This window comes from Bufo bufo, chromosome 1, assembly GCF_905171765.1.
Source record: "Bufo bufo chromosome 1, aBufBuf1.1, whole genome shotgun sequence".
Taxonomy (NCBI): Eukaryota; Metazoa; Chordata; class Amphibia; order Anura; family Bufonidae; genus Bufo; species Bufo bufo.
The window spans coordinates 138394398-138411629 of NC_053389.1; the positions used below are offsets into that span (position 1 = coordinate 138394398).

General features: G+C 46.8%; 1 protein-coding gene across 4 annotated transcripts in view; it reads left to right on the forward strand.

The window, feature by feature from the left end:
- The first annotated feature begins 1576 nt into the window (after positions 1-1576).
- The window catches only part of PER3 (period circadian regulator 3), a 58618-nt gene continuing 42962 nt past the window's right edge, over positions 1577-17232 (forward strand). For 3 of the 4 annotated variants that reach the window (XM_040429917.1, XM_040429936.1, XM_040429929.1), the window contains exons 1-4: positions 1577-1710; positions 13861-14325; positions 14704-14855; positions 15896-16011. In XM_040429917.1, coding sequence (XP_040285851.1) covers positions 14051-14325; positions 14704-14855; positions 15896-16011 — 543 coding nt within the window. In that variant the 5' untranslated portion in view covers positions 1577-1710; positions 13861-14050. Of the gene's footprint in view, positions 1711-7337; positions 7433-13860; positions 14326-14703; positions 14856-15895; positions 16012-17232 lie in introns of those variants that run through there. The other variant, XM_040429924.1, reaches the window with a different exon arrangement.

Below are 17232 nucleotides of genomic sequence, written 5' to 3' on the forward strand. Positions count from 1 at the left end.
TTTGCGGATGCTTTCGATTTTCACGCAGCCCCATTCACTTCTATGGGGCCTGCGTTACGTGAAAAACGCACAAAGAGGAGCATGCTGCGATTTTCACACAACGCACAAGTGATGCGTGAAAATCACCGCTCGTGTGCACAGCCCCATAGAAATGAATGGGTCAGGATTCAGTGCGGGTGCAATGCGTTCAACTCACGCATCGCATCCGCGCGGAATACTCGCCCGTGTGAAAGGGGCCTGAGCTACTTTCACACTAGCGTTCAGAGCGGATCCGTCTGATGTTTCATCAGACGGATCCGCTCCTATAATGCAGACGTTTGCATCCGTTCAGAACGGATCCGTCTGCATTATAACAGAAAAATTCAAGTGTGAAAGTAGTTCAGACGGATCCGTCCAGACTTTACATTGAAAGTCAATGGGGGACGGATCCGCTTGAAGATTGAGCCATATGGTGTCATCTTCAAGCGGATCCGTCCCCATTGACTTCCATTATAAGTCTGGACGGATCCGCTCGCCTCCGCACGGCCAGGCGGACACCCGAACGCTGCAAGCAGCGTTCAGGTGTCTGCTCACGGAGCGGAGGCTGAGCGCTGGCAGACTGATGCATTCTCAGCGGATCCGCCTCCACTGAGAATGCATCAGGGCCGGACGGCTGCGTTCCCTTTCAAACGGAGCTCACGAGCGGACACCTGAACGCAGGTGTGAAAGTAAGGCCTCTTTCACACGAGCGTGATGGATTAGGTCCGGTTGCGTTCAAGGTGCGTTCAGTGAAACTCGCTCTATTTTGCAAGCAAGTTCAGTCAGTTTTGTCTGCGATTGCGTTCAGTTGTTCAGTTTTTTCCACGAAGGTTTACAAACAACATCTCTTAGCAACCATCAGTGAAAAACGCATCGCACCCGCACTTGCTTGCGGATGCAATGCTGTTTTCACGCAGCCCCATTCACTTCTATGGAGCCAGGGCTGCGTGAAAAACGCAGAATATAGAACATGCTGCGATTTTCACGCAACGCAGAACTGATGTGTGAAAAACAACGCTCATGTACACAGACCCATTTAAATGAATGGGTCAGGATTCAGTGCGGATGCTATGCGTTCACGTCACGCATTGCACCCGCGCGGAAAACTTGCTCGTGTGAAAGGGGTCTAAAGGTTTACGGCTTGATTGAAGTTATCAGACATTCAGAAGAACACTGTAAAGATTGGTACTTTGACAAGTATCAAGAACATATATATCAATGTACTGTTTCTTCTGTGATATACATACACATATATCGCAGAATCCCCATATTTTGAGGTAAAGGGGCCACTGAGGTGAATAAATCTGGTCCATTATCGCTGACTAGGAGGAGTGATCTCCAAGAATCAGCCGCGCCGTTCTGGAGCAGTGGGCGTGCCGTTAGCTCGCCCCGCCCCACTATGTTCAGCTTCCCAGCTGTTTATGTAACGTGCCCGGACAGGTGACAGACTATCGTGTCCGGAAGCCGCACCAATGGTCGGATTTATAAAGATCCTCGTCGGCCACGCCCCCACCAATGAGCGAGAGGGGCGGGGTCTCGTCACGTTGCACGGTGAATGTGTGTTGTGTGTGAGAAGATGGGGAGTCAGAAGAGGAGCGGAGTGTGACGAGGGCGCAGGGCTGAGCGCTGCCTGCTGCTGGGGTCTTACTGCCTGGTCTGGAGCCCTCGGATACGGCATGAGGAGCCAGCTGGGTAAGTGCCGAGCATGTGTGCGCAGCATTGCTGTATTTCTGCATTTGTATGCTGTGTATGTGTATTCTGCATTGTATACCCTGGCATTGCCCATGTGCATGTCATGAGTGCCCATTTACAGGCAGTAGCATGGCAGCCTATGCATACACCCCGCCTGTGGAAAGTTGTAACCCCTTCCCTCACTCATATGACCATTATGATACCTTTCTGTCACCGGAATGGCGTTAATATATGTGCTAAAAAAAAAATAATTACTGCTAAATATCAGCGTAAGAAACGCCATCTGACCGCTGCGGTGGCGCCAGCAATGACTCGAAAGCAAGAAACGTGCCAACGTTCCTCGGATTGGAATTTGTTTTAGTTCACGTTGGTTAGAGGGATGCCAGGCGGGCGGCAGGCAAAACCGACTGACATGGTGCCATTGAAATGGGGGAATTTGCAAGTTTTACGTATATGGACTGAAGGGGGTCCAGCCCTTTACTGGGTGCAGGGACCCTATTTTATTAGGTCCCCAGCTTGCCATTTTTTTGCCAGTTTACATCATTATCTTTTTGGGCAAGTGTGCCAGGATAGGTTGGGAGTTGTAGTTTCAGAATTTGGATCCCCTCCAGGGAGCACCTGGCGCTGGTGTGGACACGTTATTGGGTGCCCAGAGCTGGTAGGGGTTGCTGTGCCCGCTGAACTTGTGACTGGCCGCAGAAGGGGGCGTCTCCACACAGAGGATTTTGCGTGACCGTCAGCGGATTATTTTTCCCATTGTTGGTTGATCAATTAGGACGTCAGAGGCTCCTGAGCGGTGGCAGGACATGTGGATTCCGTGGAGGGGACACATGACAACCTGCCTCCCCTCCTGTGCCTGCTGCTTATCTGTGTCCTTACAGCTCCGACCTGCCACCTGTGGCTCCCCAGCTGCTGGGAACTACAACTCCCAGCATGCCGTGACAGATCATTGTGTTAGCCACCGATGCATTCGGTACGTCCTAACATTTATTTTGCAGCCCCAGAATCAAACAAAAGTTGTACATTTGATGTGAAACTCTGCTGGGATTTGTAGTTCTGGGATCAGCAACCTCCGACCCCCAGCTGTGGTGGAATTACGACTCCCAGCGTGCACTCTTGCTTGGCTATTCTCAGAACTTGCATAGAAGTGAATGGAGCATGCAGGGAGTTGTAGTTTCACGAAGTGCTGGAGGTTGCTGACCCCTGACTACGTTGCTGTAGGGGGCTATTCAGTGCATGCTGAGAGTTGTAGCTCTACAAGAACTGTCGAATGGCATTGCTGTGCTTGGGGCTGGCAGAGAATGCTGGGAGTTGTGGTTATTTCCTATAACTAGGCAGGCACCGTTTGCTCACTGCTTTATCTTATTGCTGTGGTAGGGAAGATCTTGATCTGGGGAGGGCGATTATTTGGGTATTTGAGAGTGGGCAAGGGGTCTTCTACTCGACCCTGTATAGGAGATACAGGGACAGTATGTAAGAATGTGTGCCCCCTCCTTCTGATTGTTTGGCATCCCTTGGCTTTGGGAGCAGTGAGCTGTGTAACGGGACTGTGCCAGACGCATGCAGCAGATTGGCACTGAGGGCAGAGCCAATGAGAGGCGCTCGGCTCAGCCTCCTCTCTCTATTGGTCCTTCACTGATGGGGTCTGGGATTCACGTGAAGCAGACATGCTTTTCTGAGACGCTGGGCTGTGCACATGCCACCACCTCCAGCAGCAGAGGCGTCTCTTCACATATGTGTATAAACGCACATGTATGTGGCGTGTGTGTGCAGATCTATTCAGATTCCTACAATCTGCTAATCCAGAAAGTCTGATCACTCCAGAGTCGCAAGTGATATCTCTATGAATAGGCAGGTTTCCAGAGGTCATCCTATGACAGCCGCAATAGCGAGACCCCCTCAGAAAGATCGCACTTCTAGTCCCCCATTATTTAAAAATTTCACTATGTCGTCCATTTCCAGCCTCTTTCCCGAATATAAAATCCCTTTAATACGGCATCAGTGGGACCTGGATTATCGGACATTCTGGATTAAGGAGTTTTTTGCCTTTAGACTCTGGCATTGCTGCTGCGTGATTGTCATTTCAGCAATATTCCAGTAATATATTGTATGTAAATGACACGTGAAATGTTGGCTTAAAGGGACAGCATTTCTCCCCGATCCACCACAGGGCAGCTGATAATGTATGGTTGTTGGGGGTCCAGACATTGGGACCTCCAGGCCTCTGTGTGAATGGTGCAGTAGTGCGGATGCGGGACCACTGCTCAGATTGCTGTCTATGGGAGTGGTGGAGGCGCTCCTGCACGCTACCACTCCAGTCGGACAGGGGACTTGGGGACATACCTTCTTGTGATCGGTGGGGGTCCCAACAATCATACATGTATTACCTGTCTTGTGGAGCTGGGCCCCATAGTCACACAGATTGTCATTGCATTTTTACTTGAGGGTCAGTCATTTCTGAGGCGTGGCAGCAAATTCCCCTCTATAATACTGCTAAAGAAAGAGAGGAAAAACTTAAAGGGGTACTCCGTTTGTTAGAAGCTATCCCCTATCCGCAGGTTAGGGGATAACTATTAGATTGGTGGGGGTCCCACCAGTCACTAGAACGGGGACACCTTATCCCCTGCATCCCCCTCTTAAATGAACGGAGCGGCCGCTCATTTCTATAGGAATTCTGGAGATAGGCGAGCGCTGTATCAGCTATCTCTGGAGTTCCCATAGAAATGAATGGACCAATCATGCGCATGTGCGACCGTCCACTCCGTTCATTTCAGAGATGCTGCAGGGGATACGGGGTCCCCGTTCTCGTGATCAGTGGAGGACCCCCACCGATGTAATATCCCCTACTAACAACTGGAATACCCCTTTAAATCACCCTTCAGATGTCGATGAATAAAAGGTTCAAGAGGAAAATCTTTACTGATGTAAATTGTGTAATTCGTTAAGAACAAACCTCACGCACGCCGCCGTATATGTTTTGTAGATCCACAAAATACAGATGACGACCATGTTGCATCTGTTTGTTTTTTGCAGACCCATTGACTTCAATAGGTCTGTGGACCAAATGTCTTGGCAAGAATAGGACATGTTCTATCTTTTGCTGAACCAACATACAGATGTGGAAAGAACACAGATGATCCGTGTGGTTTCCGCATCCATGTTGGTTGTGCAAAAGATAGAACATGTCCTATTCTTGGCTGCAAAATACGGCCCTCAGACCCATGGCATCTGCAAAAAAAACAAACGAATTCAGCACAGACGTTTCCCGTATTTTGCAGATCCGCATTCTGCTGGCTGCAAAATACATACGGTCGACATACACGACATCGTCAGAGTCTTTCACATCTGTCACTTTTGCTAAGGCTGGTTTCACACGGGCGTTGCGGGAAAATGTGCGGGTGCGTTGCGGGAACACCCGCAATTTTTCCGCGCGAGTGCAAAACATTGTAATGCGTTTTGCACGCGCGTGAGAAAAATCGCCCATGTTTGGTACCCAAACCCGAAGTTCTTCACAGAAGTTCGGGCTTGGGATCGGTGTTCTGTAGATTGTATTATTTCCCCTTATAACATGGTTATAAGGGAAAATAATAGCATTCTGAATACAGAATGCAAAGTAAAACAGCGCTGGAGGGGTTAAAAATAAATAAATAAGAATTTACCTCATCTTAGTCCACTTGATCGCGGCCCGGCATCTCCTTCTGTCTCCTTTGTTGAATAGGACCTGTGGTGAGCATTAAGTACAGTTACAGGACCTTTGATGACGTCACTCCGGTCATCATATGATCCATCACCATGGTAAAAGATCATGTGACGTAAAATGTGATGACCGGAGTGACGTCATCAAAGGTCCTGTTCCTGTATTTAATGCTCACCACAGGTCCTATTCAACAAAGGAGACAGAAGGAGATGCCGGGCTACGCGATCAAGTGGACTAAGGTGAGTTAAATTATTATTATTTTTTTAACCCCTCCAGTTCTGTTTTACTATGCATTCTGTATTCAGAATGCTATTATTTTCCCTTATAACCATGTTATAAGGGAAAATAATAATGATCGGGTCTCCATCCCGATCGTGTCCTAGCAACTGTGCATGAAAATCACACCGCATCCGCACTTGCTTGCGGATGCTTGCGATTTTCACGCAACCCCATCCACTTCTATGGGGCCTGCGTTGCGTGAAAAACGCAGAATATAGAGCATGCTGCGATTTTCACGCAACGCATAAGTGATGCGTGAAAATCACTGCTCGTGTGAACAGCCCCATAGAAATGAATGGGTCGGTATTCAGTGCGGGTGCAATACGTTCATCTCACGCATCGCATCCGCGCGGAATACTCGCCCGTGTGAAAGGGGCCTAAGTGTGAACACTCTTTCATCCATGAAGACAACAGGGAGTCATTGTCTCACCTGCCAGTTCTGGTGTTCTCAGGCGAATGCCAGTCAAGCGTCACCATCCTGGGTTGTAAGCAGGACAGCGGACCCTCATGCCACCCTCGTGGAGTCCGTTTCTGATAATTTGGTCAGAAACATGCAGACCAGTAGGTCATTTTGTAGGGCTCTGGCAGTACTCGTTCCTCCTCACACAGGAGCAGATACCACATATGGTCACAGGTGCGCACTACCCACCACCATGTCCGGCTCTCCTGGTGTCTTGAGAATGTGCTGTGAGACCTTCTTGCGATGGCATGTATGGATGGTCCATCCTAGGGGTACTTGACTACCTATGAAACCGAATTTGATTGTATGTGGCCACCATCTGCAGGACCATCCACTTTTTTGGTTTCGGTTGTCTCTCCTGTGCATCTGTTGTTACCTTAATTTGCACCAAATTGTGTGAAATTGATTGAGAGTTTATTTTGATTAGGAAATAGGGAGATTGATATCCCTGAAGCTTAAAGGGGCTGTCTCACATCAGTAAATGGCATTTATCATGTAGAGAAAGTTAATACAAGGCACTTACTAATGTATTGTGGTTGTCCATATTGCCTCCTTTGCTGACTGGATTATTTTTTCCATCACATTATACACTGCTTGTTTCTATGGTTACAACCACCTGTAATCCATCAGTGGTGGCCATGCTTGCACACTATAGGAAAAGTGCCGGCCTCTCTGGTGGCCAGGACCATGGGAGCGCACATAAGCTGATGCTTTTTCCTATAGTGTGCAAGCACGACCACCACTAATTGATAGTGGGTTGGTCGTAACCATGGATACGAGCAGTGTATAATGTGATGGAAAAATGAATCCAGCCAGCAAAGGAAGCAATATGGATAATAACAATACATTAGTAAGTGCTTTGTATTAACTTTATCTACATAATGCCATTTGCTGAGGTGAGACAACCCCTTTAAGTGACTTGGGGTTACTCTGTGATGCTTAAGCGTTCCCAAAATTTTTCGAGCAGTACATATCAATGCCACGTGCCCAGGTTGCTGTCGGTAAGCTGTACCCTTTCTGTGCAGTCCTAGGAGTAGGTGTCTCTTGGATAAGTACAGTGTGAACCGTGTACCTGCAGGGTGTGAGAAGAGCGTGTTCCTAAATCGTAAGCCTTTTCCTCCTCCGCTGGGTGTCCACTCTCTGGATCCACCTCCTTCTTGCAGTACTTTGTGCTCTGGGTGGAAGGATGTGCAGTGCTTCTCTTAAACTGGCTCGGATTACTTGTTGTGCTATCCTGATGGTAAGCTCTTGGGACGAATTTCACTTTCTGCTTTCTATGCATTCCGGTGAGTTGCAGAAATTAGTTGTGGCAACAACCTGACCTCTGAAGGTTCTCGGAGTGAGTCAGCTCCTGGCATTTGATGTAGGAGTCGAGAAAGCCGCATTCTCTGTTAGTAACACTTAGGGCTCATGCACACAAACGTTTTTTGCGTTCTGTATACGGGCCGCATTTTGATTCCGTATACGGAACCATTCATTTCAATCCATTGCTCCGTTCCGTGGGCCCGCAAAAATTTTGAGGCATGTCCTATTCTTGTCTGTTTTGCGGACAAGAATAGGCATTACTATAATGGGCCGTCTGTTCCGTTCCGCAATTTGCGGAACGCACACGGGCGGCATCCGTTTTTTGCGAATCCAAAATTTGCGGACCGCAAAAAATGGCACGGTCGTGTGCATGAGCCCTTAGGTCTCCGGTCTGATTGCTCATTATTTTATATAGCACCAGCATATTCCGTAGGGCTTTGCTAGGAGCACACTGACTTTGAGATGCACCTGTTCTCTGAGGTGACCGTGCTGATCTAAGGCACTCTATAAGATTGGTTTCATAGGAAACCCAGTAACCTGTCGCTATGGAAGGAAATCTGAGAACATGGAGAAAATCCACGAGGACAACATTCCCTGCGTCCCTTCCCAAGTTTCCCATACACAGAGGCACCCTGACCACCCCGCTGTGCCCCAGTGAGGGCGGTGTGGCCTTTTCATTCTCCAGATAAGTTCTGGTCCCAGAGGATGGACCCCCGTGATCATAAAGTGATGGCATATCCTACAGATCACTTTATGGCCTTACCCCTTTAAATGTTGTAGACTGAAAATGTATAGTCATTTATCATGTTTTTCAAGACCTCTGCTACTGTCATTGAATGGGAACCTTTAGGATTCTTGCACACAACCGTATCTGCGTATTTCTTTTCGGTGTTCCTTCTGAAGACCTTGTCCTTATTCGTGGATTAGACTACCCCATTCTATCGATGGGAGAAAAATCGGAAGCTATCTTTAATCTGCAAATCCGATTTTGCAGACAGAAATACAGAGATGTCCGTGTGCATGAGAGGCCTTATTGTGGGAGCTCTGAGCCATGTACATGTGTGAGTGTCAATATGGCCATGAGGTTCTATTCAATTACGGAAAGCAGTGATCTTTAAAACTGAGCAGGATTCATATGGAAAATTGATTAACTTTGTATGATTACACTTTATTTTATAACCAGAAGTGAATTTCCTTATATATTCTTGTGTATTCTTTCACTTCCTGGCTGTCTTGGCATGCTGAGAGTTGTAGTTCATTTGTTTTCTGCATGAAATCAGGAGGGACTGATTTTAGTATGAAGTGCCTCGGGCACATGGCCATAGTTTAGGTCTGCATCCAATGGATGCGGATCCATTCAATTCAATGAATAGAACATGTCCTATTTGTTTGGCAGACAAGAACAGACATGTAACATGCTGCGGGACCTGCAGAAGGGTAAATGTGGGATGCACATGGCTGGTATCTGTGTTTTGCAGGCTGCAAAAACGGATACGGTTGTGTGCATGAGGCCTTGGGTTGTACTCGCACGGCCATGTCTGTTTTAGGTACTGCAAACCGCGGACGTCGGTGGTGTGCACCCGCATCACAGTGCGGGCCCATTGACTTCTATGGGTCCATGATCCGCAAGATCTATTGCAGATTGGCCGCACAGTCCCAGAAGCACATGGGATTGCGAACCCATTGAAGTCAATGAGCCCGCACTGCTATGTGCGGTGCACAGGGCCGGTGTTTTCTGGATCTGCGGTTTGTGGTCCGCAGAACGGACACGGCACAGTGTGAATACACCCTTGTGCAGTGTCTACAAATCTTGCTGGACTTGTCTTCTTTATCAAATATGGTGTTCTGTGTATTTTTTACTGAAAATCTATTAGACAGATTTTTCACCTTCTCTAAGTGTAGAGAGATACACAATGTCCCCCTGTGTAACAGGGTAGTCTCCATACAGCATCGTGGACAGCACCACCTAGTGGCTAAATTACAATGGAACATAAGATGGAAGTTTATAATGACATGTTACTCAAGAAGTCAGACTAGCTCCTGGAGCAGGGATCAGCAACCTTCCGCACTCCAGCTGCTGTGCAACTACAACTCCTAGCATGCACACTTACTTGGCTGTTCTTGTAACTTCCATAGAAGTGAAAGGAGGATTCTGGGAGTTGTAGTTTCAGAACAGATGGAGTGCGGGAGGTTGCTGATCTGTCTTGGAGTGAGATGAATGTCTGGAGAGCTGCGGGGTCCAGTGAGTCTGTGTGCCCCCTGGCCCATCTTGCCTATCCTCTATGTTCTTTCATGGTTTTGTCCTATACCTGTAGTTTTTCCTGAATATATTCTGCGCTGATTTTGTTTGAGTGGTATGGAGTACTAACCCCTTCCCACGTGCTGCTTAAAATCTGGCACTCTTCCTTTAAAGGGATTCTGTCACCTCGTTTTAGCCTATAGAGATGTGGAGATGCACGGCTAGATCGCCGCTAGCATGTCCGCAATATACCTGTCCCATAGCGCTGTGTCCTTTTATTGTGTTTAAAAAAATATTTTATAGATATGTAAATGAGTCTGGTAAGGAGCCCAAGGGGCTGCACTAACCTTCCTGGTGCCCAGCCACGCCCCCCTGTGAAGGAGCCAGCACCGCCTATGTCCTCCGAATCTCCTCCTTGCTCACAGTTAAATCGCCGTAATCTCGCCATGCGCGAGCTCACGCATGCGCAGTGCCGGCATAGTGTTCCTTTCCTGTGCTGGCATCAGCCTCGGGGAAGGAACTGCGCATGCGCGAGCTCGCGCATCGCGAGATTATGGCTATCTAACTGTGAGCAAGGAGGAGATTTGGAGGATGCAGGCGGTGCTGGGCTCCAAGAAGGTTAGTACAGCCCCTTGGGCTCCTTACCAGGCTCATTTACATATCTATGAAATCATTTTTTTAAACACAATAAAAGGACACAGCACTATAGGACAGGTATATTGCGGACATGCTAGCGGCGATCTAGCCGTGCATCTCCACATCTCTATAGGCTAAAATGAGGTGACAGAATCCCTTTAACAATAGATTCTGCACCTCTGACAACCTGGAAGAATGGTTGTCAGGACAAGCTGGGGCTTCCCTCTACTTGGGGAGTTAATGCAGTATGTGGATGTCTCAGTTGTACGATATGAGGGTTCCTCTAGGGCTTCTCTGTATGGGCGACCATCGATTTTTGTCTTTTGATATAGAGTTGTGCCCTGCTGTTTCTTACAAAGAGGGTCCTGACTGGCGGACCCCCAGGACACTAATTATTCAGTCTGCAACCCAGTAATTTGCTGGTCCACCAAGACCAGAGAACACCCCCCCCCCCTTCCCCAGAAAAAGGGGGTGCGAGTTTGATCTTTACATAGTGCAGATGAGCTCTCCTGGTAATTTGGGTGTGAAGGCAGTCTATTTACTGTGGCTCGCTGCTGCTATAACGTGCTGACGCCCTGCCAGCTTTCTGTTCTAGCCGTGTGTTGTGCAATGCAGCCCGGACTACACCTGCGGCATTGAACATTGTGTTCACATGTGTTTTCTCTGTTCTGTCCTACAAATGTGCTTTCCTACAAATATTCCCTCTTGATCCAGAACAGGGCACGTGGTTGGGACGTATGGGGATCTGGGTGTGAAGAGGGTTAACCCTTAAAGTGTCTCTAAAGTTTGAAAAAAACTTTGGATATGTTGTACGACATATAAAAGGTTTGTCAGGGGAGCCCTGAGACCCTCAAAGATTGCTAGAATGAGGAGAGAGAAGTGCTTACATAGCTTGTTGTTGCTCCTCGCTGCAGGAGACTGAATCGAGACTGGCCCGTCGAGGAGAGACAACAAGCTATGTGAGTGCTTCTCTGTCCTTGTTCTGGCCATCGACTGCGCTCTCAGCGCTCAGACCCCCACTCCCATCGAGACTGGACCGGCTCTGCAGCGAGGAGAGACAACAATCTATGTGGGTGCTTCTCTCTCTCTTTGTTTTGGCCATCGGCAGCGCTCTCAGCGCTCAGACCCCCACCGATCGAAACCTTTGATGTGTCGCCGTGACATATAAAAAGTTTAAAAAAAAAAAGTTGAGTGACACTTTAATTATTATATAAAGAGTGCCCTCTAGAAACTGGCACAATATATAAAAATCACACTCTGAAAAACATACTGCAATATAGTGTGTGTGTGTCACGTAACCAGAGTTTGTAGGGACTTGTTGTGACTGTAACTTGTTGTGAACTTTCTACCTTTGGGAACAGGCTCACGTGTAGCCGCTGTGTACAGTATGTCCTGCCAGTAGGGGTGTCACCCGGTAACAGCTAGGAAGCGCTTACTGTACAGGGTGTGCTGATGAACACGTCCCTGCCTGCCGTACAGTACCAGCAGATAAATATAACCTCACCGCAGGACCCATGACGTCGCCCCAATACCCTCCAGAAATAAAGTGTTTGTTTATTCCTAAGCAAGCAGAACAATTAAAGTGCCCCCCCTCCCACCCATCTCTGCCATCATACCCGCCGTACGCAACCGCAGATGTCAAGCATGGAGCTAGCACGGCGAAGTGCTGCCTACGACCAGAGTTAAAAATTGCTACAGATTGATGGTTAAATTTAGCCGCCTAATAGAGATCTAATTACAATCATTACTATTCGCATCAGAGATTTTTTTTTTTTACGTTGCACATTAATGTCCCTGGACGGAAGCGGGGATAATGAGAGCGCAGCTCTTATGGAATAGAGTTTTTTGTTAGGCATCAGCGGGAAAGTTTTTGGAGCAAGTTCCTCACTGGTATTATTTAGCACAGACACAGCCAACGTTAGTGGCGCTAGAATGACTGCTAATCCTGCATCCAACCGCCCAGAATGGTCTGGCACGGCGGATAATCTGCAGTCCTGACAAAAGCCTGACGCGTTAACCCTGTGTGATCCCGCTGTCATATGTCACTTCACTCCCTATAGATTGCGTTCAGACTTATAGCGCCATTTATCAAACTGGTGTAAAGTAGAACTGGCTTAGTTGCCCATAGCAACCAATTAGATTTCACCTTGCATTTTGGACAGCTCCGCTGGAAAATGAAAGGAGGAATCTGATTGGTTGCTATGGGCATCAAAGCCATTTCTACTTTACACCAGTTTGATAAATCTCCCCCTGTGTGGGGGGCAGAGCGTGGAATAACACATGACTGCTCACAGGATTTGTTCAGTCTGTGTATATGGAGACACATAGGTCCGCATAGAAGCTGTAGACACAAAACGGTAGGGGATTTTTGGTCTAAAAAGGTTGCAGGCGCGTAGACAAAATTTAGTAAGCTGCCTATGGATTTAAAGATTTGGCACTTGAATAGGGACATACACCTAACTCCTGTGTTTTATTAGACAGAGCACTTGTGGTCCTGGACGTTTACCAGGTTGCGGTGTAATAAGTGTGAGCCAGCAGCGTAGTGCGAAGCACACAGTTACCTGAGGTCCCCACCACCGCGTGGGCAGATAGGTGACAGCTGGGGACCATTCATCATTCATTTCTATATAGCGGTGATCACATCCTATGGCTCTATAATCTACATGGTGTGATTCCCTTCAGCTCACGGTCATTAATGGCGTCCTGCACTTACATACTGGCTCTGGGAGGCAGATTACACCCGCTACAATACTTTTTGTTTTGTAATTTTTTTAAATCCCGTTCACTGTGGTGTAAAATCCGAATACTGAATCAGGGTGTCCCATTTTACACAGCCACGTCGCAGTTACAGGGGGAGATGGAGATTTAATCACTAGACTGTTATACTAGGTGCTCCCGACTGCTGTTAGAGGGCTAGGGGTGCACCTAGCTATTCTGCAATCGCCTCACCTGGCCTCATTGGTGGTGCACCCCTGGGAAGGGGGCCGCTCCCAACTGCTGTTAGAGGGGGCATTCCAGGTTCCAGTTTGTGTACTCTGGGGCAGCCCCCTATCACAGCAGTCTGATTGGAGCTCTCTTATAACAGCAGACGCTCCAGACTACACACCCAGACTGCTGTTATAAGGGGCGATGCAGACTATACGACTTCTTCTTAATATGCAAATTAGGCCTTTGGTGCAAAGAGGGCGTCACCATTCCTCTTGTTACATCTAAACTCCACTCCTTTCTGTGACCAGCCTGTCGATGGCTGCTTTGATTAACAGGGCCAGGCATCAGGGAAGGAGGGGTTGGCCGCAGAAATGACTGGGGATTATTTGCAACAAGAGCAGTGGTGACGCCCTCATTGCACCAAATGTCTAATATGTATATTAAGAAAAAGTATTATAACTCGGGAACAGAGTCTCGGATCAAGAAAAAAAAAATGGTGAACCACAGCTCTGTGTCTATGCAGACAGCCTGATAGGGAGGTCGCCGACAGATGTTCTTTAAGAATTTGCAAAGAGGTAACTCATTCCAGTCTGTCTTTCCATTTAGGAAGTGTATAATACCTCCCCCTCTTTGTGAAGATACTTTGCGTTTGAAGCTACTCAGAAAGTCACTGGAGAACCACAAATGCCACAAAGGTGGAAATCTCCACTGAATAGTTTTGTTCTACCCATCTTATACTGGAGATTAGAAGCACATATACAGACCTGAGCAGTATTATTCCAGATCATCCGCTACCATGAGCACAGAAGTCCAAACTGAGGACTGGTCTACAGCCACTAGAACGAACGGGGGTTGTTCTCCCAAAAAGACATTTAACTGTGAAACCCCTGAGGAGCAAAACTCAGAGCACCACGAGGACATGGAGATGCACTCCAACAGCAATGAGTCCAGTGGCAACGACTGTAACGGCCATGAGTCTAGTGGAACAGACTCCCATATTAACGAATCTAATAGGAGATCAAACTGCACCTTCCGGAGGCCGAGCAAGTCCACTGGCAGCAGCAATAACAGGTACTACTGCACTGGATAGAAGTGTGCCGCATCCGTTGGTCCGTTCCGTGTGCTGTCCGCATCCGTTGGTCCGTTCCGTGTGCTGTCCGTTCCGCGGCCCCGCAAAAAAAACATGTCCTATTCTTGTCCGCAAAACGGACAAGAATAGCCAGTTATATCAATGGCCGCCCGCACACGGGCGGCTTCAGTTTTTTTTGCGGATCCGCGGTTTGTGCGGTTGTGTGCATGTAGCCTAAGTGTAAGGCAGTCTGTTACTGATAATGTAGGGATGCCCTTCTTACATTGGGAGTGTTGATGCTTTGCTGCTAGGATATGGTTACTATTTTTACTAGTGCATACATGGCATATTTAAAAGCCTGTTTTCTTAATCCCTTTAAGTGATCAAATGGATAGGACCCGTTCACACAAGGAGCTGATGAGCATGGTGCAGGAGATGAAACGGCGGTTCCCACCTGAAAAACTGAACTGCAGCAAACCTAGTACTGTGGATGCGCTGAACTACGCCTTGAAGTGTGTGCGACAGGTCCAAGGTGAGAAACGTCTTCACTTTCCTCTTACATGTTATGTAATGTTCAGCTTAGCTGCCGTGGAGGACCGGTCGCCTCTGCTGATGTGTTTGCATTAATAACTACTAGCATTCCCCATGTAATGACAATTCTGGAGAATCCTTACATGTAACTCTATGTTGTCATTCCTCTGCTATTCCTAATAGAAAGTTAGAAATGAGTTGCCAGCAGTCAGCCATAAAGGTTCAATTGGGTGTTACCAGTTAGGGGTGTGTCCCTGCACAGTCCACCACTGGCGCACTGATTGGATAATGTCAGACGGTGTAGGAACACATCCGAACTGGTAACGCCCACCTGGACCTGTATTGCAGACTGCTGGCGGTTCATTCATAAACTTCTACAAGGAATAATAGAGGAACGGCACAACATACGGTTATAGGGAAAGACCTTACAAAATTGTTATTACATGGGGAATGCAAGTGGTTACTAAAATGGACATGTCAGGAGAGGGGACAGGTACATGTTAAAAGGGTTGTCCGCTTATCCCTTATTGATGACCAATCAGATCTGCGGCGCCCAGCTGCTGGCAACGCGCTGTTGTATGAAGAGAATGCAGCACTCTTCCTAGCGCGGTGTTCTCCTCACTGTTTGCCTGCAGAAGTGTAATTACAGCTCATCCGTCCCATTCTCTTCAATGGGACAGCTCTATAATATTCACTTGAATAGGAGGCATAAGATAAAACCACACAAAGCACTAGACTGCAGTATTGCATTGTGGGCTAGTGGTGTTTTTTATTTTGTCGACTTCTCACATTTCACACCAGCAGGACGGGGTCTGTACTTACACTGATGTAATAGGAAGAAGCCAGCAGATTTGTATTTGCAGCTTTGCATGTGACTGGCGTACAGGATGTAGCTGAAGATCACTTCTAAAAAATCCTAGATGCAAACTATGAAATGATGAAAGTGGGAAATTCTCCCAAGCTGTGTTGATGATTTCATGCTGTTTTTCATCTCTGCCTGCGGAGTTACATAAGCTGTTTTTTTTTTTTTCCTGTCTTCAGCAAACAGCGCTTTTTTCCAGGTCCACAGTGACAGTAGTACGTCAAGAGTGGACACAACTGTACATACGATTGAAGATCTAGAGACCATAACATCCGAACATCCGCCAAAGAACACGGTGAGGCCCTCTGCCCTTTATACTTAGAGTGACAGCCATAAGGCTGATCGCATACATTTTACCCATCAGAAAAATACACAAGACCCTGCTGCATGCAGTGGTATTTTGCCTGGCAAAAAACCCGCTGGTCCCCATTATAGGCACGTGACAGATCCAGCGCTTCCAGGTGTTTTTTGTCTACACTACAACCGAAAAGCACTGCCCCTGAAGCCACTGTGCTATAATAGTATTTTGCTGCAAGTAGGTAGTTGCGCTCAGCGATGTTATATAATGGAGCTGTGATGTCAGTAGTTTTAGGACTGTATTACACCAACAGATTATCCAACAGTTTTCTGACCAATCATTGGTCAGATCGTCGTTTACACACACAAACCTTTTGTTACACACACCAACTATTGGTCTGATTGGACAGAAATTGGTCAGATAATCTGTTGGTGTAATACAGCCCTAACCCCCTAGATGCCTCGGTCAGTGCTGACTGTGGCTTCTAAGTCGTTAGCAAGAGGTCCTTTGCCAGGGCTGAATATGCATGTGTATTATGTGAGCAATCAGAGGTTCTCATTCTCAAGTCTCCTACTGGCACATGGAAGAAAAGTAAAAAATTAAAATAAAAAATAAAGTAAAAACTGCCCTTTTAAATTACAAACACATTTATTTATCTATAATAAAATATTTTAAAAAAAAATTATAATTGGCATTACCATACACCATAATGATCCATACAATAAAACAATCCAATTTTTTTATCCCGTGCAGTGAACAGCGCAAAAAATAAAAACAACCAAATTGCTGTTTTCTCTTCATAAAAAGTTATATGTCCCCCGAAATGGCACCCATGGAAACTACAACTTATCCCTCAAAATAATACATTTTCAAGAAAAAAGTTTTTTTTTCATTTTTTATTTTTTGTGTGCAAAAGTAGAAATATATTACAAAAACAATGTAAATTTGGTATTGGTATAATCATACTTGTCTACAGAATAAAGTTATGTCACTTATTCTGCACAGTGAAGTCTGTGACAAATTATTGAAGATTTCTACATACACAGCATTTTTTACACTTTCTGCGTTTGAAGCATATATTTTTTTCAAAATGCAGCATGCCTTGGGTATGTTTTTCTGCCATTTTAAAACAATTTCCATAGCGTGTATATGTATTATAGATGGCCTTCCTGTTTCTGTTGCAGCAGGGCCGTTAGTAATTGGTTATTGAGATTTGTA